The sequence below is a fragment of the Cyprinodon tularosa genome, unplaced genomic scaffold, assembly GCF_016077235.1.
Source record: "Cyprinodon tularosa strain WSP-4 unplaced genomic scaffold, ASM1607723v1 ctg577, whole genome shotgun sequence".
Classification (NCBI taxonomy): Eukaryota; Metazoa; Chordata; class Actinopteri; order Cyprinodontiformes; family Cyprinodontidae; genus Cyprinodon; species Cyprinodon tularosa.
Genome location: NW_024039315.1, coordinates 162,377 through 184,190, shown reverse-complemented (window position 1 = coordinate 184,190; position 21,814 = coordinate 162,377). Strand labels below are relative to the sequence as shown.

Sequence of the window (21,814 nt, the reverse complement as noted above, 5' to 3'; positions counted from 1 at the left end):
TTTTATGGACCTTTCTGTCTCGGGCACAATAGACCTCCATTATTTGAATGTCAGCAGACAGCAAGAAGCCTCCCAGATCTCCAGATGCATTTGAGATATCAAAAAAGTACTCCAGGGTGTTGTTCAGCATGGGGGTGAGTAGAAAATGAAGGCTAATCATGTTTTGGGTGTACTATTCCTTTAAACTGGAATCTTATGGTTGACGCACATTTGCCGGGGTGAGATGCTGAACAGGAAATGTCAGACGCTGTTCTTGCAGTTAAAAGCCGGTTTATTCTCACTGTCGCCTGCCTACAAAAATCTAAAACTTATACAAATGGCTAGCTGTGGGTTTACAGCATTTCCCGGCCAAGCGTTCAAAACTGATTTGCCTTTTCTGGTGAAACACACACCTATACACACATAATTTCCTTTCATTAGAGAGTTTATTACATATTTGTCTTCTACAGCAGTTGCACTGCAGAAATGTACTGACCATATAAATAAGAAAAAAATATACAGACTATACAGTGGTTGATTTGGATTATTGCTCTGGCATTGCAGACCTAATAAATGAGTACAAAATTACACAGGCTACACAATAGCTGGTATGTGTTATTGCACAGTGAGAGAGAAGGATAATACTCATGAGTGACAATAGGTAATCTTTTGCACAAGATGTCCAAGGAGGGGAGTGCTGAACTTTGTCCTTCTTCCTATCACCTCGTCCTTCCCCCAAGTGAGGAGTTGTACAGCTTGATTGCTTAAGGAACAAAGGAGTTCAGATATCTGTTGGTCCTGCTTTTGGGGCGGAGCAATCTCTCACTGTTCAGGCTCCTCTGAGGGATGACGACAGCGTGCAGAGTGTGGCTGGCATTGTCCATAATGTCCAGCAGGTTCTTGTCTCAGCCAACATCCCCAGAATGTCTGGGGATTGGCTTCTTGCCAATCACAGAGCCGGCTCGCCTCACCAGTTTGTCCAGTCTGGAGGTGTCCTTCTTAGATGTGCTGCAAACCCCCCCCCCCCAGCACACCATGGCCACAGACTGGTACAACATCTCCAACAAACATCTCCAACAGCTTATTGCAGATGTTGAAAGACCTCAGTCTCTTCAAGAAGTACACCCTGCTCTTGATCTTCCTGTGTAGCTGGTTGGTGTGTGTTAACAGCCCAGTTTATTGTCCAGCTTAGCCCCAAAAATTTGTATGAATCTGGCTTAATCTTTGGTCCATTCTTCCCAACAGCTATGACCAGCTACTTCATCTTGGAAATGTTGAGCTCCAGATGGTTGGTGCAGCACCAGGTGGCAAAGTCCCCCACTAGACTCCTGTACTCCTCCTATCCTTTTTCTCTGATAATCCCACAATGACTGTGTCATCTATGTGCTCCTGTATGTGACACAGCTCAGAGTTGCAAAAGAAGTCAAAGTGTATAGGGTGAAGAGGATAAGGGCCAGCACTTTGAGCCTGACATACTGTGGCATCTCTTTGAAGTAGCTGGAGATCCATGCCACCAGGTAGGGTCAGCTCCCATGCTATTCAGTTTGTATCTGAGCAGGGACAGCTGGAAAGTGTTGAATACACTTGAGAAGTTTAGTAAGGGAATCCTTGCTGTGGCATTTCCCTTATCCAGGTGGGAGTGGACTCTGTGGAGTAGGTAGAGGATGGCGTCCCTCACTCCTACAGCTGGCTAATATGCAAACTGCAGACGGTCCAGAGTGTGTTGTACTTGAAGTCTGAGAAGTTTGTGCAACATCTGCTCCATTGTCTTCCTTAGATGTGAAGCAAGTGCCACAGGCCAGAACTCATTCAGCTCACTGGGCCAGGTATTTTCAGGTACCAATGTGATACAGGGTGTCTAATATACAGTAGGCACTCTCCCTAGCTGCAGGCTAAGGTTGAAGACCTGTTGTAATGCTTCCCCCAGTTCAGTAGCGCAGGTTTTCAGCTGTGAACACACAGTGTCCAGGCCTGCTGTTTTCCTGGGTCGAAGTCTCCTTAGCTGTTCTCTGACCTGGGCTGTAGTGAGCGAGGCAGGGAAAATTGTGAGGTTTGGGGGCCTTGAGGAGCAGAGTAGGATGGTAGTGCTGTGATAGCTAAGGTTGGGGGCAGTTGGAGGCTGGGGGTGCTGTTTCTGGGAGGAGGTGAATGCTGGGGGGAAGAGGAGATGCAGATGGGGGAAGTGAATTGTGGGGGAAGGGGAGATGGCAGCGGCAGCAGTGTAGGGGGCACAGGCTTGTAAAAGCTGTTGAAGAACTTGTTCAGTTAATTTACCCCCTCCGTTGTCCCTTCAACGGCCTTGATCTTTGTGTCGTTGGCTATAATGGATCTTACACCTTTCCAGAAGTCTCCAACGTTATTTTCCTTCAGAATCCGCTCCACTTTTCTCCTGTAGATGTCTTTGGCTTCCCTCACACAGTGTGAGTATGCGGCTTTGACATTAATCTAGAGAGAGAATGTCTCTTGATAGTCAAGTCCTTCAACCTGGCTGTATCCCTTTGCTACATACCTAGCTTTATGTCTCATTCCCTTTATCATCCTCCTTGAGACCATAAACCCACCTTCCCCTACTGTCTGTATACCCTCTGGTAATGGTATAAGTGAGGAGGTGTTGTTCTCTTTAAATGAAACAATTTCATATTTCACTGCTGTTCAACATTTCAGACTTTGCTGATGCTCTTTATAGGTCTGTGGCAGGCCAATTGTAGCTCCGTTACAGTAGTCAGGGGTTATGTTACTGTTTTGCACAGTACATTCATAGTCCTCTAAGTATTTAGGTTTCCTCTAGTACGGGGAGTCTGTGTCAGTAGTTTAATCTGTGTATATTTCTTTTTACCTGGCTGCCCATGAACTGCTGGAGGTACTATGTGACTGTGTTCCTGCTCTCTGCTGGTCCAACCTGTTGGCTTTTCAGCCTGGTTTAACTCCTGGACATTCAAAGAGCCCAGAGCAAGGACTTTAGCTTTAACATACTATCATCCAAAGCTGTAAAAAATGTCACAAATATTACATGTAGCATTATTGCTGGAAGAGGTAAAGCAATAACTTAATATCTCACACAGAGAGCAGGAGAGTGGAGGAGATTTAGACAGATATGGGAACGTGTCAGAGGAGACAGAGAAGGAAGACACAAAACAATAATTTGCTTTCAATTTAGCTTCAGTTATCCATAGTAAATATGTTATAAGAGTGGGCTTCTTTTTCTCAGTAATTAAAGATTGGGGTTTAGAGTATATGTTTCATAGTCTGCGCACATGGATGCACATAAATGGTCCCTTTGTAGCAGCGCTGCATTGGCTCATTTCAGCATTTGGTCTGAAGTTGTTAACTCCCTTGTTATATAAGCTGGATGTTGCATGCCCTTATGCTGAAACCGAAGGAAAGCTTCCAGAGGGATTCCTCCCACACAACAACTCTTTGCATTTTAATATCAAATCAGTGCTGGTTTGTGGGATTTAGATACAAATGATGCTTTAAAGTTAAATTGTAGATATAGTCAAATAAAATCAATATTTGAAGAAAGAACTGTAGAGATAAGGATGTGTCAAAACAAGCTTTTTTCAAAGCAGGATAAATAGAAATTATATATATAAAAAAGGCAAACATACAAGAATACATTATGGCCTTAGACTATATCACTAAAGACTGAATAATCACCTTCTTACTCTTATACAGCTTTTACTTCTGTATGTGCACTTGAGTGGACATGTCTCTATGTGACATTTGAAAAGCATTTAATGCCACTTATTCATGCCTTTAATTTAATTTGGAGTCATCAATAAAGCAGCTGACTTGTTGCTTTTCCTTTAGGCCTCAGCCTTAGATTCAGAGATGCATTGGGATTTCTAGTCATCAGATATGAAGCATATTTAATTCACCTTACCTAAGGAGGAAAAGCAGACATAACAAGTCTGTTAAAACATTCTGAAGCCCAGGGGTGAGCTAAAAAAAAAGATCTACTTAGACATTAGCAATTGCAGCCTTAAAGTGGGGCTTCTAGGAATAGAGAAAGAAATCACAGCACAGTCAAAATAATTAATTGGTGCAGTGGTTAGCACACATGACCTGTGAAGGCCTTGGTCCTAGATGTGGGCGACCAGGGTTTGAATATGGGCTGTGGTCCTTTCCAGCATGTTTTCCTCCTCTCTTGTCAGCCTACTGTTCATAAAATGACCCACTAGTGCTGTAAAAACTAAAAAAAATTTTTTTTAGATCATTAAATAGATTTGGACACAGTGAAAACCAACTGCAAACCTACTGGGCCGTATATAACAAAATACCCACCACAGAAGCATGGAGAAGAATTTTGGCCCACATTTTTTTGCCGACTAGTTATAATTCGGCTGAATTGGGTGGATAAGGGCCACTAGACTGGAGTCCTCACTTTAAGTGGGACCTTTTATTATTATTTTATCACTGAGAGGAAAATTAATTGTGTACTTTGGATAATTGCCCTGCTACATGAATTAACTATATCAATAGCTCATGATAACCCTAACTATGGACTCTCAATGAGCGGTAAATACCACAAACTAATCTGACACGATTTTCTGTTGGATCAGACGCAAGATCGGATTTGGTCTTAACAGACTTTTGAAGAGAGAGATCTTATGCTAAATAAACCATATTTATTTGTCCTGGCTTTTTTCCAAATTGGAGTCATTTTGTGATGATCCTGGCACTGGAGCTGACCCTGTCTCCTATTATCACTCTCCTATTATCACTCTGGTTCAGTCTTGCAATCATCTCTACTGGTTTCACCTGTCACCACCTGCATATAAGCTCCATCCTGATGAGCCTCCAGTGCCAGATCGTTTCAAGCCAACCCGGTGAGAACCTTCCAGCCTGATTCCTGAAAACCTGTCTGTTTGCCTGCCTGCCTGCCTGTTACAGATCCTGTCCTGTCCCCTGATTTATGAGCCTACCTGACCCCTGCTTGGATTTGTCTGTCTGCCTGAGACCAGCTCTGTCAGTCTCTGGATTCTGGATTCATAACCTGTGTTTTGACCCGTTTCTGCCTGTAAGTCACTGAGCCTGCCTGACCCCTGAATGTTCTGAGATACTTGGAGATCAAACCTGGATCTGAAACTGGACCAACCTGCTGGATATCCCCTCTACTCATCTGCTGATATCCAAATCAATCTCTGGACACACTATCTTTCCCTGGCTGACCCTCAGAGTCCGAACTCCATGCAAAACAGGTTAGTCCATCTGACAGTTTCTGCTCAAGCCTGCCAGTGCTGCCTCTAACCTGCCCCTCTGTCTCCAGGACATACCAGTCTGCACACAGAAGCTGAGCGTCCCAGAATCAGTGTCTCTCACGTGTTTTCTCAATAAACTTTTCAAATCGTCACTGACCTGTTGTGGTGAATCTTGGGTCCACATCCAGTCCTCTTCACATGTAACTTTTATTTAGATTATCATGGTTTACTCTTTTGGGATTCTCTTAACTTACTGGTTTTTGGTCATACGCAAAACATGATCTGAATGGGGTAATGGGTGGGTAGCACTAAAAAAGTTTCAGAGAGGAGTGTTAAAATGTGACTTTCAGAGTTGTGGAGGACTAATACATTTGGCCAGATTCTTATAAAGAAGAGCTGCACCGTCCAAAATGGGATGTATGCATCTTTACAAATCAAACCAGATTTTCTCCCAAAAGTTTGCCAATTATCAATGTAGCCCACAACATTTTCACAACAGCTGCTAGAAAAACAGCGTTCGAATGGTGAGATGTGGGTAACCATGTCTTCACTGGTCAGATCAGGAGGGGACCAGAGAAAAGTCTGCATTGTTTTGACAAATTTTTACACAGAAGCAACAATCATTTTAGTGACCTCAATCAGCATCATTTCTGCTATTGTCAAAAACAATCTTGCTGTATTTGCCTTATCCTTACTTAGCAGTTTCAGGTAATTTAAGGCACTCAGAACATTTGACCCAGAATTGAGATAGACTGAATAAGTTTTATCAAAAGACGTGTTTATAAGTTAGGAAGCTTCTTAGCTAATCAGCTAAAAATAAACAAAGGAAAAACTGATTATATTTGCAGTTACAGACTGAACTAATAATACATTACATGATCTGGAATGTATATAAAACGCCTTCTGAGATTTCTACAAATACCTATACACATCACAGATAAATCCATCAGAAAATGACATCAAGCAGTTTCTGGATAAAATAACTCTTTCTAAATTATCAGATTGTCAAAGATTGACCCTGAGCTCAACAACAAGTTCAGGACGCCCTAAAAAGCATGCCAAATAAAAAGGCATGAAAACAAGAGCATAAAATTAGTCTTTACGCAGATGATGTATTACTCTAACTTCACCACTCAAACAATTCCCTCCAGGCACTACCTGGACCCCACAGAGGTTGCACAGGCAGTCCAACTCCTCCAGGCTGGCACATCAATACATGCCATTGCCAGAAGGTTTGCTGTGTTTCCCAGCACAATCTCAAGAGCATGGAGGAGATTCCAGGAGAGAGGCAGTTACTCCAGGAGATTTGGACAAGGCCGTAGAGCGTCTACAACCCATCGGCAGGGCCGGTATCTGCTCCTTTGTGCAAGGAGGAGCAGGAGGAGCGCTGCCAGAGCCCTTCAAAATGACCTCCAGCAGGCCACTGGTGTGAATGTCTCTGACCAAACAATCAGAAACAGACTTCACGAGAGTAGCCTGAGGGCCCGACGCTCTCTAGTTGGCCCTGTGCTCACTTCTCAGCACCGTAGAGCTTGATTGGCATTTGCCACAGAACACCGGAATTGGCAAGTCCGTCACTGGTGGCATGTGTTTTTCACAGATGAGAGCAGGTTCATCCTGAGCACATTTGACAGACGTGAAAGGGACTGGAGAAGCCGTGGAGAACGTTATGCTGCCTGTAACATCGTTTAGCATGACCGGTTTGGTGGTGGGTCAGTGATGGTCTGGTGAGGCATATCGATGGAGGGATGCCAAGACCTATACAGGCTAGACAACGGTACCATGACTGCCATTAGGTATCGGAATGAAAGCCTTCCACCCATTTTCAGACCCTATACTGGTGCCGTGGGTCCTGGGTACTTTGTGGTGCACGACAATGCCCGGCCTCATGTGGCGAGAGTATGCAGGCAGTTCCTGGAGGATGAAGGAATTGATACCATATTGGCCCCCAGGCTCGGCTGACCTAAATCCAATAGAACACCTCTGCGACATTATGTTTTCATCCATCCGATGCCGCCAGTTTGCACCTCAGACTGTCCAGGAGCTCAGTGATGCCCTGGTCAAGATCTGGGAGGCAATACCCCCAGACGCCATCCGTCGTCTCATTAGGAGCATGCCCCGATGTTGTCAGGCATGGATACACACACGTAAGGGGCCATACAAATTACTTAGTAGCATTTTTAGTTGCTGCAATGAAATTGTAGCAAAATGGACTAGCCTGCCGCATATTTTTTTTACTGTTATTGTTGGGTGTCTTTGAATTCAGCCCTCTGTAGGTTGATAATTTTCATTTCCATCAATTGATGTGGCATCCTTTTGTTCCTAACACATCACACAGTCCATATCAGTATAAAAAGATTACAGTTTCTAGAGTTAAACCCCCCAAAACTACTGTCTAAATTATACAGGCTTTGTATCCAGCCCTTGGCCCTCCAGGTGGCCTGTAAGGGAACAGGATGTCTATCGGAGTCAGCGGGGGAGCTGGTTCTCTGAGAGTGAAGTAGGCAGCAGGCCCCCAGTGCTATTCTCCCATCCTTGGACTCCTCCCTCTGCTCCATCCCACTGCCACACATGTAGGACCTTGGGGAGGGGGTCGTAACTAGAGAGTCCCACCTTCTGATGGGACAGGCCCAAACTTCATGTTTGGATTAACTGATTGTTGTAGCTGTCCAGACGATCTCCATCTAGAGTTAAGTTATTTTATCTGTGATATCTCTGTATCTAAGTAATTCTAACTGACCAGAACTACTTTAAAGCCGATCTAATAAGATCTCTTTCCTCTAAAAGTCTGCTAGTCAATGACTTGATTTTTGATAATCACATTGACTTATGTTGCCTTACAGTAACCTGGATTCAGCAAGGGGATTATGTGAGCATAAATGAGGCAACTTCTTCAAGCTATTTAAATTTTCACATACCCAGAAATTCTGGGCGAGGAGAAGGAGTAGCAACAATCTTTCAGTCTGACTTACTGATTGATCCAAAGGCAGTTAATAATTACAATTCTTGAACATTTAACCCTTAGTTTCCCTCATCCAAATTGCAAAGTAAGAAAACTTTGTCCACCAGGTCCTTACTCTGAATTTTTAGATGAGTTTTCAGAAATATCAGCTGTGCTGCCTCCATCAACACCGTTGTTTATAGATGCTGGAGATCTGCCTGTTTTCCAGTGTAGTCCTGTTTCTCTGGCCGTGACTGGCTGGATGTGCTCTCTTCATCCTCTGACATGGAAGCCAGCTCGGTGCATGCTGCCTGGCTATGTTTTTCCTGGACGGGGCCGCCTTTTTGTATCTCTGCTTCTGTCTCCTTGAACCCCAGTCGGCCTCGGCAGATGGCCGCTCACACTGAGCCTGGTTCTGCCTGGTTTTCCTCTCAACTGTCGCTACAAGCATGTTTAGTGTGAGGGATTGTATTTGAGTCAATGAGTCAATGCAATCAACTGGTTTTCCTTAGAAAACTTTGTTTTTGACTGTATGATGTGGTTGAACTGTAAAGCGCCTTGAGATGACTTGTGTTGTGAATTGGCGCTACAGTATATAAATAAACTGACTTGAATTGATGATGTCCCCCACCCCAATTTTGTTTTTCATTACAAAAACATTTAGACACTTTCATCTACAACATTTTCAAAACACACATCTACAGTATGTTGGGCTTTGTCTGGGGGAATGGGGGGTAAAGACACCCGGGGGGGCTTATTGTGTGGGCCTCACCTAGGATGGCTCCCTCCAGCCCCTGTCACATTTAGACATTGAGGGTTCTGGGTGGTTGATAGGGGAGTTGGGCTGGCACCAGCCACCTTCCGGAGGGGGTTGGACTGTATCAGGCACCTCCTTTGGTACTCCCGTTTTAATCACAACAACATGCAACAACACAACATTTCAGCAGGCGTAGGAAGGATGGGGGTCTTTCTCACACGCCTGTTCTCCGTTTGCTGCCTGGAGTCTGGGGCCTGGAGAAAGAGCAGGCCACTTGGTCCTGGGTCTTGGCAGGGTGTTGTTGTGGGGCCTGGGTAGCTTGCTGGGACTGGGAATGACATTTCTTCTCTCACCAAAAAGGGATGAGGGGAGGGTTGGCTAGGACCTTTGAGTTATTTAGGAGGAGAAGGATCTGGTTGGGTGGCCCGTGCGGAACAACCCCTTAACCCCATCCCACACCTTCCATCCCCATCTGGGTTCACTTACTGTGTTATCCAGTAATCCTGGGACCGGGAACCAGCGCACCAAAGGGGTGGTCCTCTGTCCTGAGATTATTGGATGTGAGTGTTATGTGCATAGGCCTACGCTTTTTTTCTCTTTTTTCTTTTTTCAAGAGTCTATGTGTTGCGAGTGGGGGAACTAGGGTGGGAAGGTGTGATTGAAACTGTATGTTTTCTGCTTACTTGTCAGGTTCGGGTATGAACTGCTCCCTCTCCCAATAACATCTCAAGGCTCTGTTAAAGGGATAGTTCGGTATTTTTGACATGAATCTGTATGGCATCCCCATCACCAGTGTCATGCAATCACACTGACTTACCCCTGGCAGCGTCCTGTGAGCAGAGTTCTCGTCCAGTTTTGGTCAAGCCGAAAGTAGTCCGGCAGGTTTGCTAGACCCAGCGAAATAAAACGTTTCTCTTCCCAAAACATTATGTGTTCAAAAGAGTGATATTTTTGCATCCCAAAAACGTTGTAGTGGAAAAAGTCACACGTCGTTATCACTTGGTCCTATTTTCTCTCTGTTCGTATCAGTGCGCGCCGTCATTCAGACAGCTAGGGCCTACTAACCTGACAACAGCCAGATGCATGTCTCCCTCCGCCCAGCTAGGAGCTAGGCGGAGGGAGACATGCATCTGGCTGTTGTCAGCCAGATGCATGGCTTACAAGAATTTATACTGTATCACAAGCTTCAGCACACATCTTATTGTGCAAATCATGATTGTTTTAATGTGTTCAAATAGTTATGTCTAAGAAGTATAAAATATAATATCCTCCAGACCAGGACCATCACCCTGGTTAAAGCATACTACACATCTCATGACCAACACATTTTTTATTTTTTTTTTATTTTAAGTAAGCCAAATGACCTAAAGTAAACTAACAGAAGTTGCTGCTGTAATATTTTAATCCATTAACAAACAATGTAACTCACTACGCTCCCGGGTTTATAATAAGTTTAGTGTTGGTATACGGCCTTAGTGTGCACATCTTATGTCACTCTTAGTGGTCCTATGTACTCAGGCGGCTTCTATGTGTGTTCAGACACATCAAAAATTGCATGCCATGACCCTAAAATTTTATACAGAAAACAAATTTTTAAATAGTTACAGTGATTTTTTACAGTTTCATAAAAGTTGCACTAAATGAACTAAATAAATGAATTAAAATAAATTTTTTACACTTTAATGTAGCTTTCATACCTTTAAGGATAAACTTGATGAAGATAATTGTATTTAATGTTATACTATTTCAAACAAAAATAATTTAATAATTATTAAAGTGTTCATGAGAAAATATTGAAAAGGCATTTATATCAGATACATAGGAGTATACATCTTTACCGGGTATTATAAAGATCAGAATGCTTAATGTTTTTAAGGTTTCTTAACATTGCTTTGATCCGAATTGTGTTGATCAATATCTAATTTGTTCAAAATGTAAAATGCATACATACCCGAAATGTTATGCCTCAGATGCTGACGAGGTATGATGTTACGGAATTGAAAGGGTAGCTGTAAGACATCCTGCAGCCAAGTTTTTAGCTCTCATGACCTGACAAAGGGGTTCTTTCACTGATGTCATATGAAATTTAAGGGGCTTATATATTTTACAGATATAATACTGTAAACACTCTTCAGTTCATGTGATATATCACATGCTTTTTTTCAGGCTGGTAGAAAAACCTTTAGAAAGAATATGTTATATATATATATAGATATATATAGAAGGTAACTTTTTACCTTCTTCTGAAATAACATGGCCTACATACCTGACTTCTTTTTGTACCCAATGCATTTTGTCTTTGCTAACTTTGTTTCCTATTTTTAGCTAAATTATGTAGCAGTTGCAGGGAGTCTTCTCTACAGTTTTCAGCTGTTTTAGACAGAACCAGAAAATCATCCACATGCATTAACACCTGGCTTCCAATTATTTCTTTCTTAGAAATAAGTTTCTTTCTTTCTTTTAGGAACTATTTTAACTTGATCTACAGTTATCAATAGTCCTACATCAGTTGGTCCTGTAGACAACAAATCATTTGGGATATCTTTTAAATCATTTTCATCAGATTGTGATAGCAAAGAATGCTGAGTTATTTTATCTCATGCTAAATCTTGGACCCGGGGTTCTGCATCAAACAGAATTTTATAAGACTGTTTCCATAGTTCTGTTCTAGGGCTATAGAGCCAGCCTGGATTGTGTGGACATGGATGGAAATTAGATGTTCTTTCTGCAGCTTTTAATCGCCTGTGCCTGTGTCTCTTGCGATTACTGCTTACTACAGGAGCATGCAACCTTTTTCCTGTTTAGGGGTCTTTTATTTCTTTTGCCCTTAACATAAATTTTTTGGGATGTTTGACCTTTTGCTGATTTTACAAAAATTTTAGATCCTTTAAGCCATATGTTATCTTTAATACGAGTTTTACAGGCTCCTGAATAACATAAAAAAGTAACTGTCCATTAATTGTAAGTACTATGAATGATTTTTCTTTTAATGCATTTAATATCCCCCATGCTCCATACACATCTACTATTTTTAATGGCACCTAGTCACACCTCAGATGAAGGATTGCCCTGTGGACTCCCCGGCCCTGCGGATCAGCTGATTGTATCTGTTTGGGACACTCCCTAAACCAATGGTCGGATGACCCAAAATTCCAGCATTCCTGGTTTGCTTTTAGTGGTCTCAGCTGAAAGCCCCTTCGGCCCCTAGGACCACCCCTGCCTCCTCAGAAACCTCCTCGATGCCTTCGAGGGGGTCCCGTGCCTTGGTAAGAAAATGTTTCTTCTAGCTCACATATAGAATCGGCCAAGAATATTTGAGCTCAAATCCCCCCCCACCCCCACCCCCACCACCATCCCACCCCACCTTCAAGACTCACCATCTCCCCTTTTTAGTGTATTTTCCAGAATGGCGCGCATATTCCATTGCTTTGGTTACATTACATTGCCATAGTGATTAAATGTATTTTAAGCAAGACTGAGAAATGTGGCCGGAGAACACCCATTAACATTCTTTTTAGTTGCTGTTGGTATGGTGTTTCATCTCCATATTCTTTTTCAAAACGTATTTTGAACGCCTTTATTTTCCCCAATGTTTTGGATCCATATTCTGGTTCTTCGTGCGAAGAAGTTACACCTTCAACAGCCTTTCTATCTTCCTCTAACGACCACGGACTGGAAACTGTAATTGTTGCACCAAAGGATAAAATCCTTTAGACTGATCTGATTAAGTCAGATCATCACAGTCTAGCTACTTTGGAGCTCAATTATTTATTTATTTATCTATTTTTTGCACTAGTGCTTGTTTCTAGCAGGCACACCTTTCTACATCGACCTGCCTTTCACACACCATCTATTTCATTTACTTTACAGGACTTTAACCTGTTTCTTTAACTTTTTCACCTTTTTTAACTTTAGCATCTGCAAACTTTATACCACCCATCTACCTTTGCAGGGGACTCTATACCACCTGTCTACCTTTATACCGGACTTTATACCGCAGCTAGGAAATTACCCCCGGGGACCTTCCCATCAGGTCTTTGTCTCTGACCAACGGTGGTTTTTAGCGCGTTGCTCCTCTCATCAGCAAGTGGAAATGTTGGGATCCGGGTCACGGCACCAGGCTGATAGGGTTAATAATCATAACCACTTATTGTCATAGAAATGAAAACCAAACAAAGCAAGTATTCTTTTCTTTTCTGCAGAAAAAGAGAGAGAGAGGACAGACCAAGGATGAGACCCCTTGAAAAGTCTGTACTCAACTCTGCCCAAACCTCTCGTTTCTTCTGCTTTTATTAGTGGACTTCAAAGGAATTACAGGAGTGGTTAAATGTTACCAGGAGAGGTCTGATGTTATCAGGAGGGCTCAGAAGTTATCAGGAGGGGTCAGAAGTTAGTCACCTACAGTACGGCTGTATAGTTGGATAATACCAGGCCCTGAGAGAAATATTTGCTCTCCTCATTTAGGGCAAGACTTAACATTCCTGGGCCAGATACCTGTAACTTTAAGTAAAATGATAACATATACATTTTTCTAACAGATAGTAATGCAGCTTTGCTGCGGTACCTCACCTAAATTAAAAAAGCAAGGAAAGGACACTAATGAGCATAGGAAACAGAGATTGCCAACTTTCTGTCGTCAAAAATAACTGGGCTTCAAACTTCACTTGACCTTAAGATTAGCCCCAGAACAATACATAGCAAACTTCAGTTTATTATGGCTGTTACGACTTAGCTCTGCCAGGTGGAATGTGAAGTAACATTAAGTCCAGACAGCTAACCAGGTAATTTCAAAGAACAGGCTTTGGTGACTGCAAAGCATCCAAACAAGGCAGAGGAAGAAGATTGTCAACTATTGATTTTATGTTTAGACCACAGATTTGTGTTGAGTCTACACCTGCTATTTGTCAGGCCTTTATACATTTCTTTGTGGATAAGATCATTTCAACTGGAACTCTGATCACACCCCCCTGCTTACGTTCATGCCCTGCTGTATTTTATAGCTTTGAACCTTTATCTGTGTCCTTTTTGCAGGAGACTGTCGGTCATTTAAAGCCCTCGGGTTCTACTCATTAGTGTATTACTGCTAGACTAAATGATGCTAGATGATGCAAACTCTTCTGTCCTGCAGATTGCCAATAGCAGTCTTTCTTCAGGAATTGTCGCAATATTTTGTAAAGAAGCTGTAGTTTAGCCTCTTCTTAAAAAAACGGGCCTGGGTGAAACAATCTTTAGTGATCATAAACCTATTTCAAAACTAAGAGTCTTTCTACATACAGTTAAGAGACTTTCTTTTAGTAAGTAATGTTTTTGAAATGTTCTGGTCTGGGTTTAAATCTTTGCATAGCACGAGTCTGGCCTTTTAAAATTTTCTAATGATATTTCTTAGATGCTGACTCTTCAAAGTGTGTTATTTTGCTCTTACAATTAACTGCTGCCTTTGATAGAGTGGATCATGATATCCTTTCATCTCATTTAAAGCATTGGGTGGGGATCAGAGGAAAGACAATGTAGTCGTTTAAGTCCTTTCTAAGTAATCTAACATTTTGTGTCAGTCTGGGATATGTTGTGTCCTCCAGTGCACCTCTTTTATATGGAGTTCCTCAGGGCTCTGCCTTGAGACCCCTTGTTTTAGACTCTTTATCTGCTCCAACTTGTATCCATTATTAAGAAGGATGGGGTCTCTTTTAACTTTTATGGAAACAATAGTCAAATCTACATTCAAATGACGTGAAATAAAAAGTCTTTTGAATCTCTTTTGAAATGTTTGGATGATGTGAAAGCATGTATGGCTTTAAACTTTTTACATTTTAATGTGAAAAAGACAGAAGTGATGGTTTTTCGAGGAAATTAGAGAGCCTACTTTAACACCTGGGCTATCTACGTCCCTTTTTGAAACTAATGGCCAAAAATGTAACTTTCAATGGACAGTCATTGAAACTTTGACATCCAGATGAAAGCTGTTGTCAAATCAAGTTTCCTCAGTGCTACAAAATGAAGTTTAATGTTATATACACACATGTTGAGATGTTCGTAGGGTTTTTACGTATTTATTTTATTTTTTTATAACAATCAAAAAAATGTGAGTGGGTTAACCGGGCCTGTAATTATGAAGCTGGCAGCAGATGGAATTAGCTATTTTGTAGTGGTATGCTCTGGTCCTGATGGATCCTAGGCTTCCTCTTCCAACCTGACTCTGCAACACTTCATAAAGCAAGGTCCATAAAGACATAAATAAAAATGTTTGGTGTGGATTAATATGACTGGCCTTGACAGAATCACTACTTTTATTTTGCATAGAAAATATTCCTGAAATAGTACTTTTGTGTACCTTTAATGTTTACACTCTGTCAGATGGCAGATTACAGAGAGCCTGGCTATTATTCTTTCATTGTCTTCTTGTTAAAGGGGAGCTTTTCCTTTCACTCTCCCTGATTTGACTGATTAGTCCTAGTAAAGTGCTTTTAGATGACTGAATTAATAAACTGAATTGTAATCTGTTAGTGTATAGACCCCAGTTTATGTGTTTGTACAAAGAATTGAAAAGAGAGGTTGTAATAGTAAAGCATGCTTATTGTTTCAATACTCTGGTGTTATGATCTTGGCGCTGATGGTTTGGTGTTTTACCTTTGCTCCTTGCTCCCCTGTCTAACTGGTTCTGCGGCTGATTAACTTCGATCATTTCCACCTGGTTCGTCTACTATTTAGGTTGTGTGTTTGCCTTCCATCAGCGCCAGGTTATTCGAGTATTTTGGTGAGACTAACTCTAGCTTTCTGAAGTCTTTTCTGTTTTCCTGATTGTGACCTGTTTCTGCCCTGTGGATCCCGAGTTTTGCCTTGCCCCTGTCTGCTCTGTTTGTCTGATCTGTTTCCTGGATTCTACCGGCTTCTGAACGTGGACCTGTCTTCTGACTCTGGCTTTGGATTTCCCCTTTGGACTCGGTTGCTGCTCGGCGTCAGTGGTCGCCCGCGCCGCACACTCTCTAGGAACTCTGGGGGCGACACCCGTTGCTACTGCAGTCTTACCTCCTGTCTGGATTCAGCTGTGTTCTCCGTGAACGGACTGAACTTTGAATCAGGTCAGTGACTTTGCCCCAAGTCGTATTCAGCTCCTCATCTAGTCACTGACCTGTATTCTCCTATCTCCGCAGAGATCCGCCCCACAGCTGATGAGCAGCCCTGCGCTCCTGTTAGTTTTAATAAACGCTTTGAACTTTCCTACTGCCTGTCTTGCCTCGAATTCTGGGTCCAACATTCTGAGATCACTACATGTGGCTGTTGTGTGTTTGTTGTTTTTGTCTAGGAAGCAGCCTAACAAAGAAATTATTGCTAATAGTGCACTGTGGTGTTTACATGAAAACAAAAGTAATTAACCAGAATTTATTATGCTGATTACCAGCCCTTTCCCTCACCCTAGACATATACAAATCTAAATATAGGGAAGTTCAGTACCTTTTTGTCTAGGGTCCTGTTTTGTTGAGTTGAGCAACACAGTTATGGACACCCAACCACTGGAGAGAGAAACAGAGATATAGAATCTTACAAGTAGCCAGTGAGAACATTGTACTTCTTACATTTCTACAGGAAGTACAGTGACAGGTGTAATTTAGTTGTTTGTTTACCCTCATATGTGAAGACAGAAAAAAATATGCTACCACTGTTAAGGATTTAAAGTTCTAAATTTTGGAAAGAAATAGAAATAGGCAATCCTTTTTCATCCAGCCATTAAGAAATAAAATACCGTATGTCGCATCACATGAAAATAAAATGTTGTTATATAAATGGACATTGACAGAGACCTGTGAATGAACTGTTAATCCTGTGGAGATTTTTGGATGTCAGAGAACAATTCAGAACAACAACAGTAAATCAGCTTAATCTAATAAAACTAACAAAACTGATTGTTTGGTCTAAAATAAAACTCAACTTGACTTTGATGCTACATCTTTCACAAATCTATAATACCAGTTGGTTTAAGGGGTTATGTCAAGACACAACTTTAATAAAATTAAAATGAATTTTAAGATATTTATTATAGCATGAATTGATATTGAAATTTCTTATTTCTGTCAGGTTTGAAAATGGCTTACTGATAAGCTGAAGATTATCTGAAGTAAAACGTCAGCAAGGAGGAATAAGAATGGACACATCAACATACCAGGGGGAGATGGTTCCAGATAACTCCACCTGGACCCTCTCCTACTATCACCATAACAACACCGTGACTCCTCCGTTTCTACAGGACATGAAAACCACCCCAAAACCTGCAGCCTGTGAGCAGCTCCACATAGCAGTGGAGGTCAGTGGAGGAATGTGGCTAAATTAAATTCTCTGGGAAATTTTTTGAGTTATCCTCATTATGATGCCTACCTTAAGGTTGTTGTTTGTTTGTTTTTTAAACTAACTCCTTTTAAAATATTTTTTCTCTATTTTTCCCCTCAGGTTTTTCTGATCCTGGGTATCATCTCATTACTAGAAAACATCATGGTCATTACGGCGATAGTAAAGAACAAGAACCTGCACTCACCCATGTACTTCTTTGTCTGCAGGTAGAATTTTACTTTATTTCCTAATATTAGCATCCTTTTTTGAAGTTGTAATTGTTGTAGTAGTAATGGAAACAGTCGTGAAATTTGAGACAAAGACATTTTTCATTTCTATAATAGACTATATCTAAACTTACGAATTAACTCAACTTAATGCTTAACCCCAATTTGTTTCAGCCACATTCTCTAATATTTTTTTATACTGCATCAAAATCCCTCTTTCCAGAAGTGTGATAGGCACTTCTTTTTTTTTCAGCGTTTTTTTTTTTTTGTCATTATAATGTCACAAGTAAAGTGCAACAAAATTCGTTCTCTACATTTAACCCATCCCCTTGGGGAGCAGTGGGCTACCATTGTGCTGCGTCCGGGAAGCAATGTGGGGTTAAGAATCTTTTACTTAGGGCCTCTGATAGTGTTCACTTTAATGCAAGGAAAGAGCACCTGACAGTGGAATGAATTCATCACCCATATTTCATAATTCAACCATAACATGAGTGACAAGAAAATTGTTCATAGCCACTTAGTAAGAATGTTAGAGCTTGCATTCTTAATCATTTGGGTCTTTTTCTCTGTTGTCACTTACACTGAACTGATTTTCCTGCTGTCAGGGATTTAAATGCATCCTTATACACAAGGGATGTCAGGGAGCTCCTCTGTTGGGTCTTAGTGGAAATACATTTGCACAGAAACTTAATATTTGTGGACAGCTCCTCCATTAACCTGTATGCTCTCTTGCAGCCTGGCTGTGGCAGACATGCTGGTTAGTGTGTCAAACGCATGGGAGTCCATCATCATTTACCTCCTTAATAACAGGCAGCTGGTGGTTGAGGAGCACTTCATCAGGCAGATGGACAACGTTTTTGACTCTATGATCTGCATATCTGTTGTCGCTTCCATGTGTAGCCTGCTGGCTATTGCTGTAGACAGGTTTGTTTTAATATCATTATGAAGTCAATCTAAAATAAACCTTTAGCTGTAACATTGAACAAAATAACTTCAGTTATGGGATGTGACAGACTAAGACAACATGACACAAACTTGTGAAGTATAAGGCTGGTTTTCTGCCTTTCCACCAATGAAATAATAAACCTTTCAAGCATTTTGGGTGATGGGGGAAACATTTGTACAACTTACGACCTTATCAAAGGATAAAGTATTTTTTGACCAAGGCATTGTTGCACATATTAAAGACAGACAAATCCATTCTGTAGCAGAATTTTTCAAATGTTATTTGTTTAATCGACTGTTCAAAAAGGAAAGTAAAAGTTTTGCACAACGATAAATACACAGATATAACTATCTTATTTTACTGTAAGGAAGAACATTTAATACAGTGCAGCTGGGAAAACCTTTTATCAATAGTAAGGTCATCAGACATATATGTCCTGTCCTGCATGTTTTAGATGTGTCCCTGCTTTAACACAGAGCATTAAATGATATCCCTCCCTCCACAGCCACCTCTGCAGGGGGCCTTCCAATCACCCATTTATTTAGTTATCCTTTATGTGGATGCAGCAAAATAATGTAAACATGCAGGACAGAGGGTCACGAGGACAGAATTTAAAGCCCACTGATGACAAATATTGAACTGAAAGAGAAATTAGGCAGGGATAGCAACAGGCAAGCTGGATAGAGGAAAGCAAGGATGGAATACAGAATCTAAGACGATAACCTGTGAAAGAACAAAGCCTGTCGATTATTTTTCTTATTTTTTATCCAGTAAAACTTTCCACGATTGTGTAGTTAGACTTTAAAATAATTGGTCTCAGTCTAGTCTGGCTGAATTTGACAATATATTTTTCTTCTAGAAGTGATGCTTTGAATTGCAATGATTTATAAAAATGATTCCACTAAACTATATGTTTGTGGTTGTAGTGTGACTAAATGTGAAACAGGTGTTTTTAATTCTAAAGCAAAACTGTAAAAAACCTTTAGCCACCAAGATGTAAGCCCCAAAGAAACAATAAAACAATTCTTTACAGTTGCAGAACTATCTCCCCACTTGTATTGGAGCAACCTTTAACCCTGCCTGTTATGGTGAATTATTTACCATCCAAACCCACGGATTTCTTTAAGTCACCCTTTAGATTTTTTGTGCAGATGATTTTATTAATCAGAGTATTTGTAATTGGTACTATTATAATAAAAGTCGCACATCAAGTGAATATTTGACAGCAATATCTAATTATATATATATATATATATGTTTGATTCTGCTATATGTACTTCAACAGCAAAACACTTGTATTATAGTTAAGTTTAAAAATGAAATGCAGCATCATTATGGTCTCAATTAAAATGCCGCATTTTCTACCAACACTTAAAGCTCCTTGCCTCGGAAATTAACAAATGCTTGTATGTAAGTTTTCAAAGATTACCTTAAAAATATAAGAATTATGTTTCCTCCTCAGGTATGTCACCATTTTCTATGCATTGCGGTACCACAATATCATGACAGTAAAGAGAGCAGGCTGCATCATTGGAGGAATCTGGACCTTCTGCATCGGCTGTGGAATCGTCTTCATCATCTACTCTGAGACCACCCCTGTCATCATCTGCCTGGTGTCCATGTTCTTTGCCATGCTGCTAATAATGGCCTCACTCTACAGTCACATGTTCATGCTGGCCCGCTCCCATGTCAAGAGGATAGCCGCACTGCCAGGCTACAACTCCATCCACCAGCGAGCCAGCATGAAGGGTGCCATCACGCTCACCATCCTCCTTGGCATCTTTATTGTTTGCTGGGCTCCCTTCTTCCTTCACCTGATCCTGATGAAATCCTGCCCTCGCAATCTTTACTGTGTGTGCTTTATGTCCCACTTCAACATGTACCTTATCCTCATTATGTGCAATGCTGTGATTGACCCACTGATCTACGCCTTCAGGAGTCAGGAGATGAGGAAGACTTTTAAGGAGATAATCTGTTGTTACAGCTTAAGAAATACCTGCAGCAACCTCTGTGCCCTGGCTGGTAAGTTCTGATTAATGGAAAGGGTCGAGTCAAAGCAGGTTGGATGGAAAAAATGGCCTGAAGCTGCCAATGGAAAAACAAGATCAGATGTTCATTGTACAGTTTATAAAGACTTTTTTTTCTTAGGTATTACTGCTGAAACAACTCTCAGTTAGGATTCTGTTTTCCATTGACTGTTAAAATTGATCAGACAAAATAGAGACAGGAACGGTAAAGTGCTTGCAACACGTTAATGCACTGTGTCTAAAACACACACAAAGAGGCCTATTTATTTGGTGCATTATCTCAACACTAGAGTAGTCTCATCTGGAATCACGAGTCATTTGAAAATGCGTCACAGAAACTACCCTTCTTTTCACTCTCCCTGACATTTCCTCCTCATTTTTTTTTCTCCGTTATCTTTCACTAATCAATGGGATTATTATCCTTTCCTGTAAGACTATGACTGGCAAAGCGGTCAGTACCACAAAATGCTAACTATTGTTCATCATTTTTCAAATTTACAGTGGACTATTTAGCTTTCCTCTTTGGACAAAATAGATTTCCTTTTTTATTTGTAAGCTTTAAATATTAATTTCTTCTAAATTCTGGAAAAAAAAATCTTTGATCTATTTTCCTAGGCTTGCTTTGTTTATCATTGCTCTTGAAAATTATACTTTCTGTGATAAAAGGGGCTATTCGTATTTAAACAGTTGTCACCCCCTAGGCTAAAACACGGAAGCAATGTAGTGTCTTGTTTAGGACCTCTGGAAGATATTTACATCTTTCCATTTTGTTTGTTTTTTTTCTTAATCAAGAAATTAGAAATGAAACAAATGTAATTGTAAAATTATGTCCTTTTCCTGAACCCCAGTCGGCCTCAACAGATGGCTGCTCACACTGAGCCTGGTTCTACTGGAGGTTTCTTCCTGTTAAAAGGGAGTTTTTCCTCTCCACTGTCACTACAAGCATGCTTAGTGTGAGGGATTGCATTTGAGTCAATGAGTCGATGCAATCAACTGGTTTTCCTTAGATAGAAAACTTTGTATCAATTTGACTGTATGATCTGGTTGAACTGTAAAGTGCCTTGAGATGAAGTGTTGTGAATTTGGCGCTATATAAATAAACTGAATTGAAATTGAATTGAATCTTCCTTAACAGAAATTCTTTTAAATTTATACTTAAAAACAAAGTAGGACAGGAAAAGATCAAAATAAGTTATATAATAATGATATTGAGTTACATACTAATGCAAAATAGTACATATACCGTAAAGGAGACAAAATCAACTTAAATTGCAAATATTTTGCACACAAACCAGGAGTATGACATTGGTTTCCAAAGGTCAAATCATCAACCCTACAACCTACAACCACAAGAATGCTTTAAAAGAAATAAAAGAAACAAAAAAAGGAAAGAACAGGTAAGTAATAATTGGAAAAG

General features: G+C 40.8%; 1 protein-coding gene across 3 annotated transcripts in view; it reads left to right on the top strand.

Moving 5' to 3' along the window:
* LOC119797250 (melanocortin receptor 5-like) overlaps positions 1-21,356 on the top strand; it is a 38,744-nt gene extending 17,388 nt beyond the window's left edge. For 2 of the 3 annotated variants that reach the window (XM_038306239.1, XM_038306240.1), the window contains exons 2-5: positions 16,949-17,174; positions 17,318-17,424; positions 18,160-18,348; positions 19,833-21,356. In XM_038306239.1, the coding sequence (XP_038162167.1) occupies positions 17,016-17,174; positions 17,318-17,424; positions 18,160-18,348; positions 19,833-20,403 (1,026 nt within the window). In that variant the 5' untranslated portion in view covers positions 16,949-17,015 and the 3' untranslated portion in view covers positions 20,404-21,356. Of the gene's footprint in view, positions 1-12,046; positions 12,145-16,948; positions 17,175-17,317; positions 17,425-18,159; positions 18,349-19,832 lie in introns of those variants that run through there. The other variant, XM_038306241.1, reaches the window with a different exon arrangement.
* Positions 21,357-21,814: the final 458 nt, after the last annotated feature.